This window comes from Aureobasidium subglaciale (genome assembly GCF_000721755.1).
Source record: "Aureobasidium subglaciale EXF-2481 unplaced genomic scaffold scaffold_2, whole genome shotgun sequence".
In the NCBI taxonomy this organism is placed as follows: Eukaryota; Fungi; Ascomycota; class Dothideomycetes; order Dothideales; family Saccotheciaceae; genus Aureobasidium; species Aureobasidium subglaciale.
Genome location: NW_013566993.1, coordinates 97,317 through 117,167, shown reverse-complemented (window position 1 = coordinate 117,167; position 19,851 = coordinate 97,317). Strand labels below are relative to the sequence as shown.

Here is a 19,851-nt window from a genome sequence, read left to right as displayed (position 1 = left end):
TCATCTGTATCACGAGACTAATTCGTTGCACGACCGATTATACTGAAAATGTGATTATACAGTAACAATTCATTGTTGGGATGGCAGTAGATGCAGAAAAGACGTTATAATACAATGTAGAGAAGGAGAGAAAAATAGGCATCGACAAAAATGTACAAGAAGTAATCCAAAACACATGCTACCTAGCGCTCAGATGTCAAATCTATCGTGCTACAATATCTTGGCCACGATGTCACCGGTGCCTTCAGGAATCGTTCTATCCGGTACAGCATCCAAGTTGTCAGGTTTCCTCATGAATGCCTCCAACAGAACCGCAACACTAGATCCGACATTCAAACTGTCGACTCCGACGTCCAACTCAAGAGCAGGAGGTTTGGATCCCTTGATACCGACATTGGCATCGGCTTTTGTGGCCAGATTGGCACGTAATCCTTCTCCCTCGGCTCCAATCATGAGGATACTAGGACCCCTCGACAGCGGCGAGATCATATTCGAAGTAACATAACTCTTCTTTCCAGTCGTAGCAGATGCAGCACCAGGAGCCACAGCTGCATGCACCAACCAATTGTTCTTCCTGCACAGAGTGATGAAGTTTGCAGGTGTGGGGATGGAAAGGATAGTCAAAGCTTCAGCGGCACCAGAAGCTGCTTTCTGAACGATGGGGAGGTTTACAGGGGCGCAGGTGTTTGTGCAGATGGCTACTGCGTCTACGCCGTAAAAGTGTGCTGTGCGAAGGATGTTGCCGAGGTTTCCGGGATCGAGGATACCGTCGAGGAGCAACACGAGGGGATTTCTCCAAGTGTGGGTGTAGTGGAAGGGTATGGATGAGGGCCTACCTCTTATAGCCACTTCCTCGGCGCTTTGTTCCGCGAGTACGATGGGGATGCTGACATATGTGACGCCCATTTTACCCAGCGATTTTGTGGGTAAAATTGGGATAGGAGAGGCTTCCAGAATGACACCATTGTGAGGGCGACCTTGGGCCATTTTATCCATTTTGGGAAGGAAGTGGTCGTCGACTTCTTTATAGGGGAGTTTTGCGTGTTTGCACAGGGTCATCATGTCCTTTTTCGCTTTGGGACTGCTTGCAGCGCGTTTGTGGATGTAGAGCATGTAGATTGTGCGGCGTTTGGCTCTGAGAGCCGCGATGACGGTGTTGTAGCCGTAGAGGAATTCCGAGGCTGCTGTTGTGTAGGGGATAGAGACGTAGTCGTCTATATCTCTGTTGTCGCGGGAGGAGCGTGGCGATGAACGGCTGTCTCTGTCTTCATCTGTTCTGTCTCTTCTGTCTCTTGGCTCCTGAATCTCCTTGTACTTGTTTTTGTTGTCGTTGTTCGTCTCTCTGTTCTTTCTTACAGAAGTAAAGAGTTGGTTGTCGTCGAGACGACTTTCTTCTTCCAGTCTTCTCCTCTCTTTATCTTCCTTGAAAGCGAACTGATCCATCTTTGCATCCTTCTCCTTCTGCAGCTCCTTCTCTTGTCTGCTTAGCTTGGAGGAGCCAACTTTATCGAGATAAACTTCCTCGTCTTGCACGTCCTTGCCACTGATGATAGCTTCGGCATGCCTGTTGACCATATTTTTGATAAAGTCTCCGCGCATATCCTGATTTAGGACAGAGATATCACGGAGCGCAGCATTCCAGTCAGCACCTTGCTCCGGGTTCGCTGGTGGCTGGATGGGATAGACAGTGGCCTTCATGGCACTCTGCGGATCGCCCTCCTCGAACCATCGGCGACCAGGAATGAATATATACTTTGCCTTTGCGTTTTTGATAGCGTCACCGGCATGTTGCAGAACGCGCAACCACTCTTGTCGCTCACGTCTCAGAGTTGGCTCAATCTTTGCAAGATCTGCTTTGACAGTCTTTTTGAGTTCTTGCTTGATCTCGAGACTTGACTTGTCTTTTGCGAAGGTGGGTAGAGTGGAGGGACGTTTCGGCAGAGCGTTGATATATTTATCTTCGGCCTCCTTGAGAGCAGCCATTAGACGATTCCAGTTCTCGGGGGTAAAATGCGATTTCTGATCGAACGGCACTTTCAAGACATCCCGCTTTTGGTCATCGGTCAAATCTGTATGGGTAGGAAGTTTGTTGGACTTGCGGATGGCAAAGGCTCCCGCTTGATCGGCTTCGGGAGTGATGTGGATGTCATCCCTCCAAGAAGCATCCTTCTTCAAGTGGTTGCCATCATCTCGTTTCTTGAAGCCTCGATCTCGGACCTCTGTATCTCTTCCAGAACCAGCATAGTCTCTTCCTCTTGGAGTATCGGAGTAGCCTCTGCCTTTTCCAGCACCGGCAAAGTCCCTTCCTCTCGGAGCATCGGCTTGATCTCTTCCTCTGCCGGAAGCAGCAAAGTCTCTTCCTCTCGGAGTATCGGCTTGGTCTCTGCCTCTTCCAGAAGCAGCAAAGTCTCTTCCTCTTGAAGCAGCTCCATCGCGGCGGTCATTATAACTGTTAGATCTGCGATCGTCGCGATCGTCGCGATCGTTGGACTTGCGGTCATTGTAGGTGTTTGACCTGCGATCATCGTACGTGTTGGGCTTGCGGTCGTCTGAGCGATTTTCCGAACGGTCTAGCCATGGGAAATTTCCTCCACGCTCATCTCTTACTTTGTTCAGATCATCGAGAGCTTTGCGGCGGTCTCTGCGGATGGAATGGTCGAGAGAGCGATTGATGGCTGACAGGTTTGACTTATGACGACATTGTAGATAGAGCCTAGGAGTACGCGCTTGCGCAAAAGCGGCGACGAGCATTCCAGAATTGAGTGATTGGTGGCGATATTTGGACTGGCAAGAAATAATTCAGTCTAGAAAACAAAAAACCCCAGAAAGTACAGAGATGGAGAGCGTTGCAGGGTCCAAGCTCGGTGAGCAGTTGACAGTCGCGTCTCCGGTACGCATCTCCGTCGCGTCTTCAAGACTGCTGCACTGTGTCGCGACTTCCGTCTTTGCAACTATTCTGCTTCTCTATCGGCGCTGGACTTGCTTTCTTCCTGGCGCACCGTGTATAAAAGACTTACATATACAACACATTTCCCTTTGATTTTCCCCACCTGGACAGCGCGCCTTCTTCTCCCACGGCGTGTATGCGAATGTGTGATTAATCAACCATGTCTGATTCCGAAGATGAGCTGAATGTCGACCTCTCTCAATGGAAGACGCGAAGCACGAACCCCGCCCCCGCCCCGGCCCGATACGTCCCTGCTCCTCGGACCTTCGCCTCAATCAACACTCCGGCTGTCGCAACCGAAACGACTACTGGAGCAGACGATGTGGACGACTTGGACATCGATGCCATCATCCAAGGAATAGCTGAATCAGATGCTGATCCTGTTGCTGACACACGACCTACAATTCCTCCGCCCACTACCATTGGAAGTCCAGACCAGAATGTTCAAGTTGTCATCGTCCAGGACCCAAGCTTCGATAGAGATGCCTATACGGACTGTACATATGGAGGCAGCATCGTCCGCCGTGTGTTGAAAGAGATTGCGAAGAATGAAGATGTAAATTACAATGTCGAATTCGTCGACAGACACACGGAGCAGGTAAGCACAGGCGCTTTCACCCCCATCCTATTCCTACAATATACCGCCACGGTCTTCACACACCACGCGGTTCTATTGTATTCACTGTGCCTATTCACTCTCATCGACCTATAGAGCTTCTACGGTCTACCTAGCCTTAGCATCCACCTCCACCTCCACCTTTACCTCCTTCCTCTTCACCTCCTTTCTCTTCACCACCTTCCTCTTCACCTCCCTCCTCCTCACCTCCCTTGATCTCAAGTTGATTCAAGAGCTTCCTCTGTCACGACAGCTACTTGTTACCACCCATCACTCGCTCCAAGATGCCTCTTCGTATCAAGCTAAATGGTCCTTCCCGCAAGGTCTCCTTCAACGATCTGTTAGAATACGACAACGGTCGAGACGCTCTACAGGAACACACAGACAACGCTCAGGAGGGCAACAACTACGCCGAAGAAGACAGCGAGGTCGAGCAAATACCGCGCCCGAGACCAAACAAGTCCGGCTACGTCAACACTGCCGAAGCCCTCGACTATCTGGATCAAGAAGACTATCCCTCACGCTCAAGAATTTCACGCAATGCCAGACGCTACGATAGCGACGACTCCGATGGTCCTGCACCTCGTCGCTCCGGAAGAGTCGTGCCTGTAGATGTCAGCTCCAGGAGATCGTCACGCCGCCTCAAGTCAGCTTCTCAAGCCGAATCAGACGATGAAGATGGCGGCTTTGTCCTGCAGTCCGACGTCCTACCCAGCAGGAAACGCAAGCGCTCTCTCAGATCGCAGAGCAACCCCATCAATTACGCAGATGTCGATGAAGACGATGCACAGCAAGACAACTCCAGGTCCCGCACTTCACGACCATCTGGACAGGGTGTTCGCCAGTCTGGCCGCTCAACTCGTCATCAGGGTGACATGCAGGATCCAGGTGTTAACGACATCTATAGATCAGAGTCGGAACCACGTTCTGTCGCTCTACCGAAGCCTGTTGGTGCCCGGGAGTCTTTCAAGGACCTGCCACGATCTGATCCTTTCCGTGCTCGCCACATCCAACATTGCGACTCATGTCAGAACGGCACTAACTTTGCCCCCCTGATCTACTGTCAAGGCTGTGTCTACGCCTACCACAAGAGCTGTATCGGCCACCGTGCATCTCGAGAGCATCTGGTCTCCAAAGTTGGTAAGAATGACTTTGTTCTCCAGTGTCGTCGCTGTGTTGCTTTCCCCATGAAGAAGGACCCTACAGCTCCTGACCACGGCAGATGCTCCGACTGCAAGGCTCACGGCTCTTCATGTGTTCCCTTCAGGGAGCGCAAGTCTCCTCAGCAGGAGCAAAAGGACCGCGAGGAGAACAACGGCGATGACCCCGTCTGCTCAGTCCCCGAGAACCTTATTAACAGCTCTGACAATGTCATGTTCCGCTGTACTACCTGCCACAGAGGCTTCCACTTTGAGCATCTGCCGCCAAAATCGGACAGTATGATGGACATCGATAGCGAAGACGTGGCGGCTCAAAGACTGCAAGAGTACAGCCAAGACTGGAGATGCAAGGAGTGCCTCGACTGCCCAGGCAAAGTTGGATCTCTCGTTGCTTGGAAGCCGATCGACGAAGACAACTACGACCCGAGCTTCGGCTGTGACAGGATCCCAGCTGACGAGAAGGCCTATCTTGTGCGCTGGGAGGGCAAATCATATTTCCAAGCTGCATGGATGCCCGGCCCATGGATCTGGGGCGTTACTGCTGGCGCAATGCGAAAGGCGTTCGCCAAACGTGATGAGGCACGTCGACCGAAGATGCGGACCGAGGATGCGATACCCGAAGACTATCTTCGCATTGACATTGTGCTAGACGTCAAGTACACGAGTATCGTCGATATCTCGACCGAAGAGGTTGACAAAGCACGCATCCGCGAAGTCGACACAGCCTTGGTCAAGTACAAAGGCCTCGGCTACGAAGATGTGGTCTGGGAGAAGCCTCCTACACCTGATGATGTTGATCGCTGGACCGACTTCTTTGTCGCCTACAACGACTGGGTACTTGGCAGATTCGTGAAGCAACCGAAGCCACAGCAACTCAAGATTCGCTTGGAAAAGGCAAGATCGCTCGACTTCGCGGCCAAGCTTGAAAAGAAGAAGCAGCCCAGCAACATCTCAGGAGGAGAGCTCATGAACTACCAGATGGAAGGCCTCAATTGGCTCTACTACAAGTGGTACACGCACAAGAACGCTATCTTGGCTGATGAGATGGGTCTTGGAAAGACTATCCAGATCATCTCCTTCCTTGCCACCTTGGTTTCAGATTGGAACTGCTTCCCGTTCTTGGTTGTCGTGCCCAACTCGACTTGCGCCAATTGGCGTCGCGAGGTCAAGCAATGGGCTCCTTCTTTGAGAGTCGTTGCCTACTTTGGAAGCAAGGAAGCCCGCGATCTCACCTACCGCTACGAGCTCTTCGCCCGTGACAGCAGAGAGCTAAGATGTCATATTGTGGTCACGTCCTATGACTGCGCAGCAGATGACAGCGCCCGCAAGTTCTTCAGATCCATTTCCTGGCAAGCACTCATTGTAGACGAAGGACAACGTCTCAAGAGCGACAAGTCACAGCTCTATTCTGCACTGGCATCCCTTAAGGCTCCCTTCAAGGTCCTTATGACAGGTACACCTTTGCAAAACAGTGCACGTGAATTGTTCAACCTATTGCAATTCCTTGACGACACGTTTGATGCTAGTCAGCTAGAAGAAAGGTTCCAAGAACTTGACCAAGCCAAAATCCAGGAGCTCCACGGTATCATTCGACCTTTCTTCTTGCGTCGCACCAAGGCTCAAGTCTTGACTTTCCTTCCACCAATGGCTCAGGTAATTGTACCTGTCTCCATGTCGACCGTCCAAAAGAAGCTGTACAAGACCATCCTTGCCAAGAATCCTGATCTCATGCGTGCCATCTTCCAAGGAGCAAAAGAGCTCAGACCCACAGAACGTGCCAGCTTGAACAACATCCTCATGCAGCTGCGCAAGTGCCTGTGCCATCCGTTCGTCTACAGCACCGAGATCGAAGAAAGAAATGTGTCGCAGGCTGTCAGCCACCGTAACCTGGTCGATGCTAGTGGAAAGCTACAACTGCTCGAGACTCTTCTTCCTAAGCTCAAGGAGCGCGGCCATCGTGTACTAATATTTAGTCAGTTCCTTGACATGCTTACAATGGTGGAAGACTTCCTTGATGGTCTAGAGATGAGATGCCAACGCCTTGATGGCACCATCAGCAGTTTGGAAAAGCAGAAGCGTATCGACGAGTTCAATGCGCCTGACTCTCAGTTGTTCGCTTTCCTGCTCTCTACTCGCGCTGGTGGCGTTGGCATCAACTTGGCCACAGCAGACACTGTCATCATCCTGGATCCTGACTTCAACCCCCATCAAGACATTCAAGCACTGAGTCGAGCTCATCGTATCGGTCAAAAGAAGAAGGTTTTGTGTTTCCAGATTGTCACTCGTGCCAGTGCCGAAGAGAAGATCATGTCTTATGGAAGACGCAAGATGGCTCTAGATCACGTTTTGATCGAGCAGATGGATGCGGATGATGCTACCGACCGTGATCTCGAAGGTATTCTTCGCCATGGTACCAAGGAGCTGTTCGATGACGATGGCGAGAAGGACATCAAATACGATGCGGCTGCAATTGATAGGTTGCTCGAAGTTAGTCACGTCGAGCACACCAAGGCCGGCGAAGACAAGTCTGCAGAGTCCACCTTCTCGTTCGCCAGAGTCTGGGCCAATAACGAGCTGGAAGACACGGCCATCGAAGGACCGGAAGCAACTGAGGTCGCTCCTGATCGTGATGTGTGGGACAAGATTCTCAAGGAGCGTGAAAGAATCGCCGCAGCTGAAGCAGCCGCTGCTGAACAGGCATTCGGACGCGGTCGCCGAGCCAAAGCAGTAACGTACACCCTTCTCCTCTTGACTAACTGCCTGCTAACGTGTTCTAGACTGTGGACTACGGTGATGGTATTAACCAAGAGGGCCCAAACGCTGTCGAGGGACCTAAAGACAACGATGAAGGCTCATCTGCCCGTGTATCCAAGAGGGCGCAGTTGGACGAAGAAAATGACACCGACTTCCAGGACGACAGTGACGAAGAGAGTGTTGCAGCGGAAGAGGTCGAAGATGTTGTTGATCCGACAGAGCTACACATCCCCGATCAAAGACAGACAGCGTCGAAGCTGGTCAAAACATCTGGTAAGGAACTTCTCTTGAAACGAACCCCCACGAAGCCACGCAAGAGTCCAAAGAAGACCAAGACTCCAGTCTCAACACCCAAGAAGAAAGCGGCCTCAACGCCCAAGAAAAAGAAGCGTGCAGCTCCCGTCACACCTGGCTCTGCTGTGCGCAAAGTCAAAAACTCTCTGTCCTTGACTCCAACAGTATCCAATGGCAGAAAGGCTAGAGAGGCACAAATGAACATGCAGCAATATGGCGTCTCGGGATCAAACGAGGGATTCGTCGATCTCACAGGAGACAGTGACGGCGATCTCGTCCTCATTGGTCCCCTGCGTGCTGCAGTTCCTCCTCGATCAACTGAAGAAGAAGAAGTGCTCTGAACCTATGCTGACCCTTGTACTATTACCCAGCCCACTTCAACACCTTCCGTCGCGTTAATATACCAAATTACCGCAACTACGATCCCGAATACACGATACCAGCCTCCAATGGCAACCCACCCCGAAGACCTCAGATGGCCTCCTGCGTCGCATGCCAACATCTCCACCCACTAGGCAGCTGCCCTCTGAAACAAGCCGGGGTCGAATATTGCGGCCTCTGCGGTCTTGCCCACTACGGCTTTTCTCGCACCTGCCCCCACATCAATTCAGAAACACAAGTCCGAGAAATGATACAAGCAGTAAAATCGTCCTCAGAGCCAGGACACTTGAAGGCAGAAACCATGAAATATCTTACTGGACTCAAGGGCGCACTTGTGCAAAAGAAAAAGAAAGAAGCAGAGAGGAAAGCTGCTGCTGCTAATGGCAGTGCTAATCCTCCTACGGGACCACTTTCTGGTCAGGGACAGCAGGTCCAGCAGATGCACAGTGGACAACAGCCATTTCATACGATCCGAACAGATATGATGAGGACAGACCGGAACTGGACAAAAGGGCAAAGTACATGATTTTCTTCTTTTCACATACCCCGATAACGCAATTGATACACTTTTTACTTGACCCGTCTTTCTTCAACCGTGCTTGCCTTTTACGAGTGTCTATATTGCGTAAGCACCTCCAACTTGAATACGTAGACTTTGATCTATAAGGCCGAAGGAATGACAATCATTTTTAGTCCAAGGCAGGAGGGGCTACTTCATGTCTGGATCTGTCTAGCTACAAAGGAGAAGGAACTATATTAGAGCGATATGAGATTACATGACATCTGTAGCCTGCGTTGTTTCTGTTTCAGGAATCGCTTCTAGGTCGTTGTTCCCGAATCAGTGTCGACCCAAGGCAGTAATAAGTTAGTAGTAAGGAAGCTGATGATAGAGAAATATGGAATGTCAGGGTTACCCCGCTTATGTAGAAGAACAGGTCGTCGAAAAAGATGGGGAAGAAAAACAACCATTATGTTTGTGGTTCAGAGAATGGCTTTGATGAGAACAAGAGCAGATTCCAAGTACAATGAACTGAAAAGCCATTGATGGCGAAGGTGAAGTATACATTTGTGTCCATACTTCTCGTCTCAACCATGCTCAGCAAACCCAGCTAGTCACCCAGGCCTATACGCCTGTAGTCAAGATCCACGATGCTTTAGAAAAACGCCTTGTACTCCATGCATAAAACTCCTTGTCATGCACCATAGCCCGAGGGAATAGAATGTACACGTAGAAAAAAGGGACAAAGAGAAGAAATTTCAAGCAAGTTCGTCCTCGGACCCATCATCAGGTTCAGCCATCATCTTGCTTATCGACATCTCTTTCCTGCCCAAAGTCTCTCCTAGACGAGTGCCAAATCTCGTTACCGGCGTCTTAGGCGTGGATCGGAGGAGACTCTTTCTCAAGGTCGAAGATGGGGTGGAAAGCTGCATTTTGGCCACTGCAGCGGGACCCGAGGACTGGAAGGACTTATTGGTAGCTTGACGAGAGGAACTTCTCATGCTGTTCCGTAGATCTTCGGTTGGTGGTGTTTGCGATGCAGGTGGTGGAGAAATGGGCGGTGGTGACGAGAGTGGCGATGAAGATGGCATACGCATCTGTGCTTGTGGTGCTGGGACGAATGAACTCGGGGGCAGAGGCATATTGGACAAGAAGTAGGGGCCATTGTTGATGGTTGTCGCGTTTGGAGTATCACCGTAGCGTTTCGCAGTGGCTGGAGTTTCCGTGATTGACGAGTCACTAACATCGCCATCGTTTTCCGTGTCGATTACCATAGGCTCGGTGCGACGTATGAGTGGCGTTTGAGGGTTGGTCTGTGGCGGAGGTGGATTTGCGCTGTATGGTGGAGGCGGGTGAGTTGGCAATGGCGAGCTTCCTTCCGACACAGGTTCTGCACGAGGTCTGGGTGCAGGAGGAGGCATCATCGTGCTCGAACCACCAGAGGCTTTCGGTCTTGCTGTAGCGATATTCGACTGTTGGCGAGCTTGCATTGACGAACGGAGCTGAGAAGTTGCCATACTAGCAGCGACCAGACCTTTCGCTCTCAGGTACTGCTCAGCACGCGCAAAGAGGTTGATTGTGCTACCTGGCGTATTCGCGAGTCTATCGCGTAATTGTGGTGCTGGATAAGTGTACCTCGAGGTAGTTGGCCCGTAGGGTTCTTTCTCTTTAGAAGCCTCTCCACCTTCCCTTTTCGATCGTGATTCCTCCTCTGATCTTTTGGTCGGCTTGTCCATCCTCAGTACGCCAAATCCACTATTGGACCCATAAAAGTCCATGTTGTGCTGCTCGGCAGCGTATGGCATAGGACTGGCGGTGCGCAAGATGCCGAAGTGAGCAGCTGGATTCGAGGTGTCGAAAGTTCTGTACTGTCCTGCGGCTCCGAAATGGTGATTTCCTCCTTCTGGTTTTCTGTTCTTCTTACCCGGCCGAGGATCATCTGTCTCAGGTGTTTCTGACGTATAGTTCTGCGAGTCTGTTTCGTCGGTCTCGTCCCCTATTGTGATTGGAATTTCACCACTATCTCCATGGCGAGCAATCTGCTTGTCCATAGCACGTCGCAACAGCGGGGTATGGAATGGTGACATGCCGGGCGAGTTGGAGACGACGGTCTGCGAAGGACCAGGTGACGATAGCTCGTCTTCGCCCTCCATGATCTCGATGATCTCGCGCTTGATGATGACAGGCTTAGGCAGGTCTCTCAAGACACGAGTATAACGGCCAGACAGACCACCCACCGTTCTGCCAGGCACGTGTGCGGTGATTTGCTGCCATGTCAGACCGTTGATCTCCTTCAAGCGCTTGATCAGATCATCCTCTTCTCTAGAATAACCACGTTTGTAATCTGAGAAGCCAGCATCGTCAAGGTCGAAGGACGTTTCAGTGTGCTTCAGAAGCCTACGACGCTTCTTTGGCCTCGAGGCAGCTGGACCCCATAGTGACTGACCGCCAGAAGGAGAGTCCCAGACAGATGGAGCGCGGCGAGGTGCCGGGGTGATGGCGTCACGGGGATGGTCGTAGAAGGATGATGAGTCAAAGGCGTCCTGGGGCAGTGGTGGAGCAGACCATAGAGGCTGAGGCTGTCTGTTGACGGCCGTAGCTCGAGTGAGGAATTGGGCAATCTGATTTGCAATGCTCTGACCCAACCGTTGGACGGCCTCCGGGTCGATCCTTCCTTCAGCATCTTGATGAGGGACGAGCTGCTTCAATGAATCAGAGATGGAGATTTGAGGGAGAGAGTGACTGAGTTCGGTAGATTGAACGACGGATGAATCGTGGTATTGCTGCTCTTGGCTAATGCTCGCATCAGACTGAGCAAGGCGAGGATCGAGAGGGAAGGCGTCTGGGTCATGGCCCAGGTCGACCGACTCGTCGCCGGATTGCTCGTCGCCGGCCTCAACTGCCGCATCCTCGTAGTTGGCGTCATCTTCGTCACTGATGTCTTCTTCCAAATGCTCATCCTCCTCTTCATTGCCCAGTCCGGCTGGCTCGTATTGGAGCTCATCGTCGTCAGAATCTTGTTGTAGCTCGTTGTCCTCAATGTCCTGCTGGGGTAGGGCGTCTACCATGTGCGGTGGTGGCTCGTCGTATTCGTTTACTTCGCTGTCTTCGTTGCCTACATGTCCGTCTTCTACTTCGAGCTCTTCAGCGAATGCGCGTACAAATTGCGAGGAAGCGCTTTTGCCCGTGTCGCGCTCATGCTGCATGTACGTCAGGTGGCCGTTGTTGACGACGACTTCGCCAGTTTCCAAATCGATTTCATCGCCGACTCCAGTAAAGTCCTTTGCGTACTTTTCAAAGATGCGCTCAAACGTGCCTTTGAGTTTCAGGTCAATTCGCTGTCGACCACGTTGGTATTCGTGCGGGTCGTAGCTGGTCTGGTCATCTCTGGACGAGCTGCGACCCCTGAGATGATCATCGAACGCCATGGCGCGAGTGATGAGGAGTGCGTGGTGGTTGGCATCTCACATGTCCAGACTCTGGCTAAAGGTCAAAGAAATCAAGGTGGACGCGTTCGACTCGTGAATTGTTTCCCGCGGGGCTGACGCAACTTCCCGTTCCGGCAACTTGGCCGATCTACCTCCCGCTCGCTCCTTCTATGCTTGCTACCGTCAAGTCACAAGACTTACACACATCTATCAAATACCGGATTGAATTCTGTTTGATTCTTACAACTCATCAGCTTTGTCGTCGCTGCCTGATGAATCTACAACACACCCCTTCTCCTTGTGCATAACCCACCCCTCCCTTACACCTCCGCTCGACCTTCCTTCTAACCTAGATACCTTCAATCATGTATTGTCAAAAATGTAGAACTCCCTTGAAATTGGACCACTCTTTGGAGCATCTCAATCCATCCTCGTTCAAAATACTGGTTGGTGTGTGTTTCTCTCCTATATATTTGCTTGCTCCACGACTGACCAATAAGACTCGACCCCTTCTCTACCACCGCAAACTGCTCAACCACCCAAAACACTTGCTGCTCGCGAGCGAAGAGATATTTACGACAAGGCTGCTCAAAATGCTGGTCCCGCTCAACACAAGCGGTCCATACCCGCCCCTCACAAGACAACCAACTTCAATCCTGCCATGTCCTATGTCATGTTAAGCGAGTCTCAGCTAGGTCCTTTGTCACCAGAAGAACCAAACCCTTCCAAAAGCAAGTCTATCGAAAAGGACTCGAAGCCAACTGATCAGAATGTATCAAAAAGTCTTTCTGCTGAGATGGAGAAGAGCTTACGATTATGGGAAATTCTGTCTTCTCGCTCAGACATCGATCACCCCATATGCTCGGAATGCACCGAATTGTTGTTGACGGGCCTCCAACAACGCCAAACAACTGCAAATCGTGAGCGACAGGCCTACGCCGAGTTTTTGAAGAAAGCCAAAGAGGACATCCCATCAGAAGAAGAGCAGCATCAGGCACGTGAAGCGCTTGCTGCCGCCAAACAACAGGAACAGGACGCTCTTGAAGAGCTGGAAGCACTAGAAGTCGAGAAGGCAGCAATGGAAGAAGAGATTGCTGCCCTCAACCGCGAAGAGGCAGAGCTGGAAGAAGAGGAAGCGGCTTTCTGGCGAGAACGTAACGAATTCGACGACACTGTCACCAAATTCAGAGACCAGAACGACAGCTTGCTCAATCAACTACAGTTCGACACAAAGATACTGGAAGCACTACAGCGAACGAATGTCTATAATGACTCATTCTGCATTGATCATGATGGGCCATTTGGTACAATCAACGGGCTGAGATTGGGTAAGCTTCCAGATCACTCTGTCGAGTGGCCCGAGATCAACGCTGCTTGGGGGCTGTGTGTTTTGTTGTTGACCGTTGTCGCCGAGAAGCTGGAGTACACGTTCCATGGCTACAGACCTCTTCCGATAGGCTCTACGTCCAAAATTGAGAAGCTCGAGTACCCGGCCAATGATCAATCACGAACAGGAAAACCGAAAGTCACCACACTAGACCTGTTTTGCAACAGTGATCTCCCATTGGGACTGGGCTTCCTGCACCGTGGCTTTGATAATGCCATGATCGCGTTCTTGGAGTGCCTACGACAGCTAGGTGAGCATGTTGAACAGTCTCCCTCGTACGTGGGCGCGTCGGCCCTAAGTCGCAAACTCCCTTACAAGATCAGCAAGGACAAGATTGGTGATAATAGCATCAAGCTTGGAACCTTCAATCAGGAGGAAGCTTGGACAAGGGCATGTAAATATACCTTGACATGCTGCAAGTTCTTGCTTGCGCATGCCAGTCATGTTGACGATCTGAAGCAGGATGGTCAGACTGCTCGTTAATGGTAGATGTCATGTCAGAGCGAACCTCTTCTAATGTTTGAGTATAAACACGCCACGGGTAGGCATGTATTGTAACCAAGGATTATTCATCAGGGGCAATGCATGAAGCAAGGGGTCAATCGACTGAGCAATCATCAATTTACGAGATGCAATTCTGCCACGTCCACCTCTTAATATCAAGTAGTAATGGCGATACTGAGCTCGCCAGGTCCAAAGATCCAGCTTATCGCTGGTGTGCTGCTGACGACAATTCCACTCTGGCTTCTTGCCTGGCACTTTCGAGTACGCAACCCACTCTTCGTCAGTCGCCACATACCGATACACAATGCCTGGACGGTAGATCGCGAGATGTTCATGCACGAATGGATGGGGAATCAGATTGGTAATCCACCCAATAGTTCATCTGTCGCCCTTTTGTGTGGCAAGGCGGATATAAAATGGCAGCCAAACGTTGTCCTGGACTTAGACGACGCCAATGGTGGTATAGGCAATGTTCGAGGAAATATCTTCGACTTTCTCGGTCTAGCCATATTGACTGGTTCCTCAATAATGTTGCCGAGCTTCCAGTCCAGATCGGCCGAGGACTTGAGCGCTCTCTGGAATGGCAAGATTCCGTTCGACACCTTTTTCGACACCGAGCACTTCGTATCCACCTTTGCATCAGCTTGCCCAAAGATGGACATCTACCAGCCATCGACCGATCATTCCCTGCTGCCACCTCTGCACAATCGCTACAGTATGCCTAGTATGCGACAAGATCTACACCCAGAATCATTAGGCACAGAAAACCCAAACACACCAGAAGCAGCGGTAGAGAATTTCTCCCACTGGCTGAAAGCTCAACCCGACTACGATGCTCAAAAGACGTCTCTCGTCAGCGTCGGCCGCACTCTCTGGGAAGGTCTGGACACTCGCGCTCTGCCCTCAGCCGTACGCAGAGACTTTGGCAACTCCCTCCGCCTTGTACCAGAAGTACGTCGTCTAGCCGCCATCGTAACCTACAACCTCGCACGTCAATACCATATTCACACCATCGACCCTCGTCTTCCTTATTACCCCTCGGCCTTCCTAGGGGCACATTTACGCACCGAAATCGATGCCAAAAATGCCGGTTGGTTAAATGATGAAGGTGCTGCTGCACATGCGAATTTCACAGGCCAAACAGATGCATATCTCTCTCAAGCTGTGGAAAGAGGATTGAATGTCATCTACGTGGCTTCCGGCAACAGTTCTGAAATATCCCATTTCGCCCAAAAAGCATGGTCACGACATAACTTCAACGTGACCTCCAAAGCCTCCCTCCTCTCTGACTCCGACCTCGAAGCGCTCAACAACCTTACCTGGGATCAACAGGGTTTAGTCGACTATGAAGTTCTCAGACGAAGTAGTTATCTAGCAGGGTTTGCGAGAAGTAGTTTCGCGTTCAATATAGCGATTACGAGGAATGAGTTTGTGGGTGTTAATCAAGAGGTGTTGAGGAGGAGGCCGGGGGATGTGAGGAAAGAGGATGTGGCGTTTGATGATGGGATTAGCAAGATTTGGGGGAGGTTTGTTTGGCAGGAGGAGAGGATGTTGAGGGGTGCTTGGCCTTGAGTTTGGTTCGTGTCTTTTCTTCCTTGTGTCAGATGCAGAGGAAGAATCAAGTTAAACGCCATTCAAATGCTCAAAGGCTTTCCTTTTTTACAATGAAGAGAATATCGTACAAGTATTTATCAACAGTAGATCAAGCAGGTTGAGAGACTTTCTTCTATGCTCTGCCCTGTCTCATCTCCTTCTTACCCTGCTTACCCTTGGCCATGGGCATCTTTGCCGCTGCCATAACGGGGGCCTCGACTCTTGACAGATCAATATTCCTAGCCTCTTCAATCTCCTTGATACCATCAATCAAACCAGCCGGACTCTCCTTCTTTGTCTGCTCGGCCAACTGTCTAGCCTCCCTCCTCGCGTCCAACTCCTTCTTTCTCTCCTCCGTCAACAGCCACTCATCAGGGAACTGGAATCTCTTCTTCGGCTTTGCGTGTCTGAAATCAACAGGGATATCCTTGAGCCATTCACTCTCTGGTGATTGGGCCTTTGCAATGAGTCCCTTGATGGTGTCGCCCAGATAACGCTTGTTTTGTGCTTGGGTCTCGTGGTCTTCGCAGCTCATCTTTACGAGTTTGGTGACGGGGTTGTAGCGTACGCCGGCTAGTTTGATGAGGTTTTGGGTGTGTGCGGGTGTGAGGGAGAGGTCTGAGGGGTCGAACTCTACGACTACCTTTCGTGAGGCTGGGTGTTGTTCGCCCATGTAGGTTGTGTAGCGGAAGCGGAGGGGTGTGGCGGCTGTGGGTGGTGTGTAGGGTTTTGTGAGATCTGAGAGGGTGCATGTTAGAAGATGAGTTTCAGAGGAGGTGAAGTGGACAAGACGTACTCGCCAACAAAGGCATCTCCCAGCCTGCAAGACGAGCATACTCTCTCAGTTCCCTCGTTTGCTCCAGCTCTGCGTGACCCAAACTCGAAATGTCGTCTCCTTGGAAATCATCCTCATCGGGACCAATGTCTTCCTTCTCACCCATTTGGAAGAAGCCTTGATTTTTGGGCGGCCTCTCAACGGGACCAGCAGGGAACTCCATATCCAGTGTCTCCAGTTCAGCGGCAATCTGCTCCTCCAAATCGCGGTGGGTGCGACTGTCGTTTGCGAACTCGTCGCGTAGAGCAGCGTCTACCTTCTCCATTTGCTGGCGCTCGGCGGGTGTGAGGGATGTGTATGCGGCCTGGTCATCGCGTGCGAGGCGGTTGTAAAAGGCTTGGTTGAAGTAGCTGGCGCTGTCTGCATCTTTCTTGTCTTCGGCGAAGGTGCGGCGAGACGTGGTGAACGTGCGAGAGACGGGTTGGAAACGTGGACGTTGGTGTGAGCGCAATTGGCGCGCTGCTGTGCGGCACACGCTCTTTGCTGCTGAGGCCATGATGGAGGAGTATGGCGCTGCTATAATATCTGCTGCACCTATCTGGCTGGTGCTTGGTATGCACCGAAAGTTGAAAGACGGCCGGTAAAATATCGGCTGAGACGACTTTGCGGCCTCTTTCCCGAGCCTCCAGAGTTCTCCGCTCGTTCGTCAACGTCACCTCAATTGCTGATGGATGGCTTGTCATATTTCATCATGTTGATGTGTGGTCGATAATAGCTATGAAGTGGCACTGCAACAGTAGCATCTATGGTATATCATCTTGAAGGAAGATCGCGATTCTCCGACGGACAGGGTCACCAATCAGCATGGCCGCAATCGCTCTCGAGGTACCCCTAGATCAGGCTTCAGTTGTCATGAATACAACCCTCCGGAAGACCGTTCGAGTCGTAAGAGAGTTGACTCGGTCACGGATCATTCAGCTCAACAGGACAATAGACGATCCCGGCATACTCTGGCATGGAAAGAGAGCACGAGGCTCATGAGAAGCATTACTTGGCGATAGAACTGTTGGGTGCTGACCGACAGCAGTTCGATGATCTGAAAACAACGGAGAGTCAAGCTCGACAGCAATCAAGGAGCAGTCACGGAAGCCCAGCAGCCAGTGCCAAGACATTCGACTACTGAACGAGGGTTCACGCCGACATCAGGTCAACGTGGCGACTCAATTACTCGAGACCACCGCCGAAAACAGAGTCACTACTACGCCTGGATAGCTGCAGTTTGCCATCAGATCATCAACGATTGCAAGTAGATCGCGTTGAGAGCGATCTGTCGCTAGCAATCTCGACAGAGTAAGAATTCGAAGTCTGGTATTATATTTTTGAAATTCCGCCTCTCCCTCGTAACAGGCGGCCTTGGTGATGTGGGAGGAGCTCGTGTCTACTCCCACGTGGCTCGTGACCGCACGTCGCCTGTTCGAACCTCTCCACGGTCAGAGGTCCCAGTAATCCTCACACGGCAAAAATAGCAAAGAAAATACCATTTCTCTATTCCTCTGCGCGCCCAGGCCTCCCGCAGGGGTCTCTGTTTGCTAATTTTTGCTAATGTATACAAACTAGCTATTTCTTTTGCTCCCATCATAACAACTGTTGCGCGAGAGTGTTGCGCGAAAAGAATAAGTCTGCTCAACTGCGGCGCTCCAGCGTCCACCAGGAAGGTAGGCTCAGATACACGATCACTGCACATCCGCGCCAGACTGTCTGCTACGGTAGCATCTGCATTGCTTGTATGAGCACCCCCAAGGTACAGCTGACTTGCAGTGTCTCGCTTTCTCAACAGCCGGGGAAAAATCGGCGGCATACTTTGTTTCTGTCTGAGTTAACTCGACGTTTCGCCATAATTGAGACCAAGACACCTTCAGAATCGTATCGGCCTGTGTGCTTTGCTTTGTCTTTTCCATAACCCTCCACAGTGACATAATGCGACAACCATCGTCGAAAGACACGCCTCTTGTCTAAGCCAAGAAAATTGAACCGAGGACCCTTCTCTGTCGTGAGGACATGTAAGACCAATCCTGAATGTTTCTTTTGAAATCTCGGTTCGAGACACCATTTCAGTATGCCTCTCAGCTATAAGTATTCTGTTAGATGCGATGTTCAGCTTCGCCATGCTACACGATGTCAAGAATAGCAATGTCTTGCCCTCATTCTGGGCGACAAAGAACAAAGATATGGCCAGCTTCCTGGAAACATCCCTGCGTATCGAACGGACTGCCTTGTATATCAGGACTCGACTCTCAGCAGTAGCATATCACAAACCTCCAAACAACAACAACAATCACTACCCCTTATCACTCACAAATCACGAAGATATCTCCGCTGGTTGGGATCCAACCATGACAAACTACACACTCATCAAGTTCAGCTCTTTCAAGCTTACCACACTCAATCACAACCGTCTAGGTCTAGTCCGCGATACTTACGCCTGTAGGCAGCTGATAAAGGTTCAAGCCTACGAAAGAGCCAAGAAAGCCTTGCAACTCATCGAGCCTTCGACCAAAGAATATCTCGTCTGTCGTACAATCATCCGCCTCGCTGAACACTGCGTTTGTGAGATACATTCACGTCGTCCCAAAGCAGTCGAATACATTACAACAAGATGGTTGGCAGACTACTCAGAGACCCTCAAGGATAATCAGGACAGAACAACAGCAATTGCTCCGGGTATCGGCAAGTCTCTGCGAAATACTCAGCAGCTAGAAGAGACGATCCAAGGCTTGAGACGCGAGAAGAAGGCTCTTGAGACCACAATCGCAGAGCTCAAGCAAGATATTGACCTCCTCGGAAAGTGTTCAAAAAAGCAAGTTACATTCTTGGCTGACAGATTGACTCTATCACGCGAGGAGTGCCGACAGTTGCATATCTCTGCGAGTGGGCTGGCAGAGAGACTGAGTGAGGCTGAGTACCGGGCTTATCTGCAAGAACCAAACGCACATCGTTATTTCACCTGCCTCCAGGAGAGGGTCGACTACGCAGAACTTGTCTCTTTCAACGTCTCCGAGACCTCTCGAAAAGAACTTGAGCACGCAGGACAACACCTAGAAGATTTGGAGTCCCTCTTGGAGCAGAGAGATATCGCTATCGCTGTGCTCCGAGCCCAGCTCTCAAAGTACACCAGCGACAAATCTCCATCTCCGAACCTGACCACAGCCGATCAGTTCCTGCTGCTTCCTGAGAGGATGGACACGAAACCGATTACTCCCGAACAATCAGATCCCGTCCAAAGGTACGATACACCTCAACAGAACACGCATGCTGTCTCGGAGTAATATTGAAAACGGAAGACGAAGTTTGGGAACACAGAGGACTTGTAGACGCTAGAAGTATAGTGGCAAGAGGCAGGTGATGATAGATAGGCCATCAATGAAACTTTTGCATGCATCACTAGATTCATCGACTTCATAAACATATTTTTGTGCTTGATTACACTTTTCTCAAGCAGATGACGCGAGCCGA

General features: G+C 50.9%; 7 protein-coding genes across 7 annotated transcripts; 4 read left to right on the top strand and 3 right to left on the bottom strand.

Annotated features, from left to right (window-relative positions):
• Nucleotides 1-73: 73 nt before the first annotated feature.
• On the bottom strand, nucleotides 74-3,116 carry AUEXF2481DRAFT_35997 (uncharacterized protein). Its single transcript, XM_013491949.1, has 2 exons — nucleotides 3,018-3,116; nucleotides 74-2,784 (listed from the first exon to the last, which is right to left on the bottom strand). Exon 2 carries the CDS (start codon nucleotides 2,749-2,751, stop codon nucleotides 211-213), a length of 2,541 nt encoding a protein of 846 aa, XP_013347403.1. The 5' UTR covers nucleotides 2,752-2,784; nucleotides 3,018-3,116; the 3' UTR covers nucleotides 74-210.
• Nucleotides 2,987-8,199, top strand: AUEXF2481DRAFT_35996 (uncharacterized protein). Its single transcript, XM_013491948.1, has 3 exons — nucleotides 2,987-3,545; nucleotides 3,887-7,450; nucleotides 7,501-8,199. The coding sequence occupies exons 1-3, from the start codon at nucleotides 3,108-3,110 to the stop codon at nucleotides 8,110-8,112; spliced, it is 4,614 nt and encodes a 1,537-aa protein (XP_013347402.1). The 5' UTR covers nucleotides 2,987-3,107; the 3' UTR covers nucleotides 8,113-8,199.
• Nucleotides 8,200-9,409: 1,210 nt separating this feature from the next.
• Nucleotides 9,410-12,079, bottom strand: AUEXF2481DRAFT_25949 (uncharacterized protein; the record flags this gene model as incomplete). Its single annotated transcript, XM_013491826.1, has 1 exon — nucleotides 9,410-12,079. The coding sequence occupies one exon, from the start codon at nucleotides 12,077-12,079 to the stop codon at nucleotides 9,410-9,412; it is 2,670 nt and encodes an 889-aa protein (XP_013347280.1).
• Nucleotides 12,080-12,444: 365 nt separating this feature from the next.
• AUEXF2481DRAFT_25948 (uncharacterized protein) lies at nucleotides 12,445-13,949 on the top strand (the record flags this gene model as incomplete). Its single annotated transcript, XM_013491825.1, has 2 exons — nucleotides 12,445-12,529; nucleotides 12,580-13,949. 2 exons carry the CDS (start codon nucleotides 12,445-12,447, stop codon nucleotides 13,947-13,949), a joined length of 1,455 nt encoding a protein of 484 aa, XP_013347279.1.
• A 186-nt stretch (nucleotides 13,950-14,135) lies between these two features.
• AUEXF2481DRAFT_1525 (uncharacterized protein) lies at nucleotides 14,136-15,542 on the top strand (the record flags this gene model as incomplete). The annotated part of the gene is made up of 1 exon (XM_013491677.1): nucleotides 14,136-15,542. One exon carries the CDS (start codon nucleotides 14,136-14,138, stop codon nucleotides 15,540-15,542), a length of 1,407 nt encoding a protein of 468 aa, XP_013347131.1.
• AUEXF2481DRAFT_85599 (uncharacterized protein) lies at nucleotides 15,303-16,950 on the bottom strand. Its single transcript, XM_013492163.1, has 2 exons — nucleotides 16,360-16,950; nucleotides 15,303-16,301 (listed from the first exon to the last, which is right to left on the bottom strand). Exons 1-2 carry the CDS (start codon nucleotides 16,892-16,894, stop codon nucleotides 15,697-15,699), a joined length of 1,140 nt encoding a protein of 379 aa, XP_013347617.1. The 5' UTR covers nucleotides 16,895-16,950; the 3' UTR covers nucleotides 15,303-15,696.
• A 1,553-nt stretch (nucleotides 16,951-18,503) lies between these two features.
• Nucleotides 18,504-19,664, top strand: AUEXF2481DRAFT_76598 (uncharacterized protein; the record flags this gene model as incomplete). Its single annotated transcript, XM_013492145.1, has 1 exon — nucleotides 18,504-19,664. One exon carries the CDS (start codon nucleotides 18,504-18,506, stop codon nucleotides 19,662-19,664), a length of 1,161 nt encoding a protein of 386 aa, XP_013347599.1.
• Between the last annotated feature and the right edge of the window lie 187 nt (nucleotides 19,665-19,851).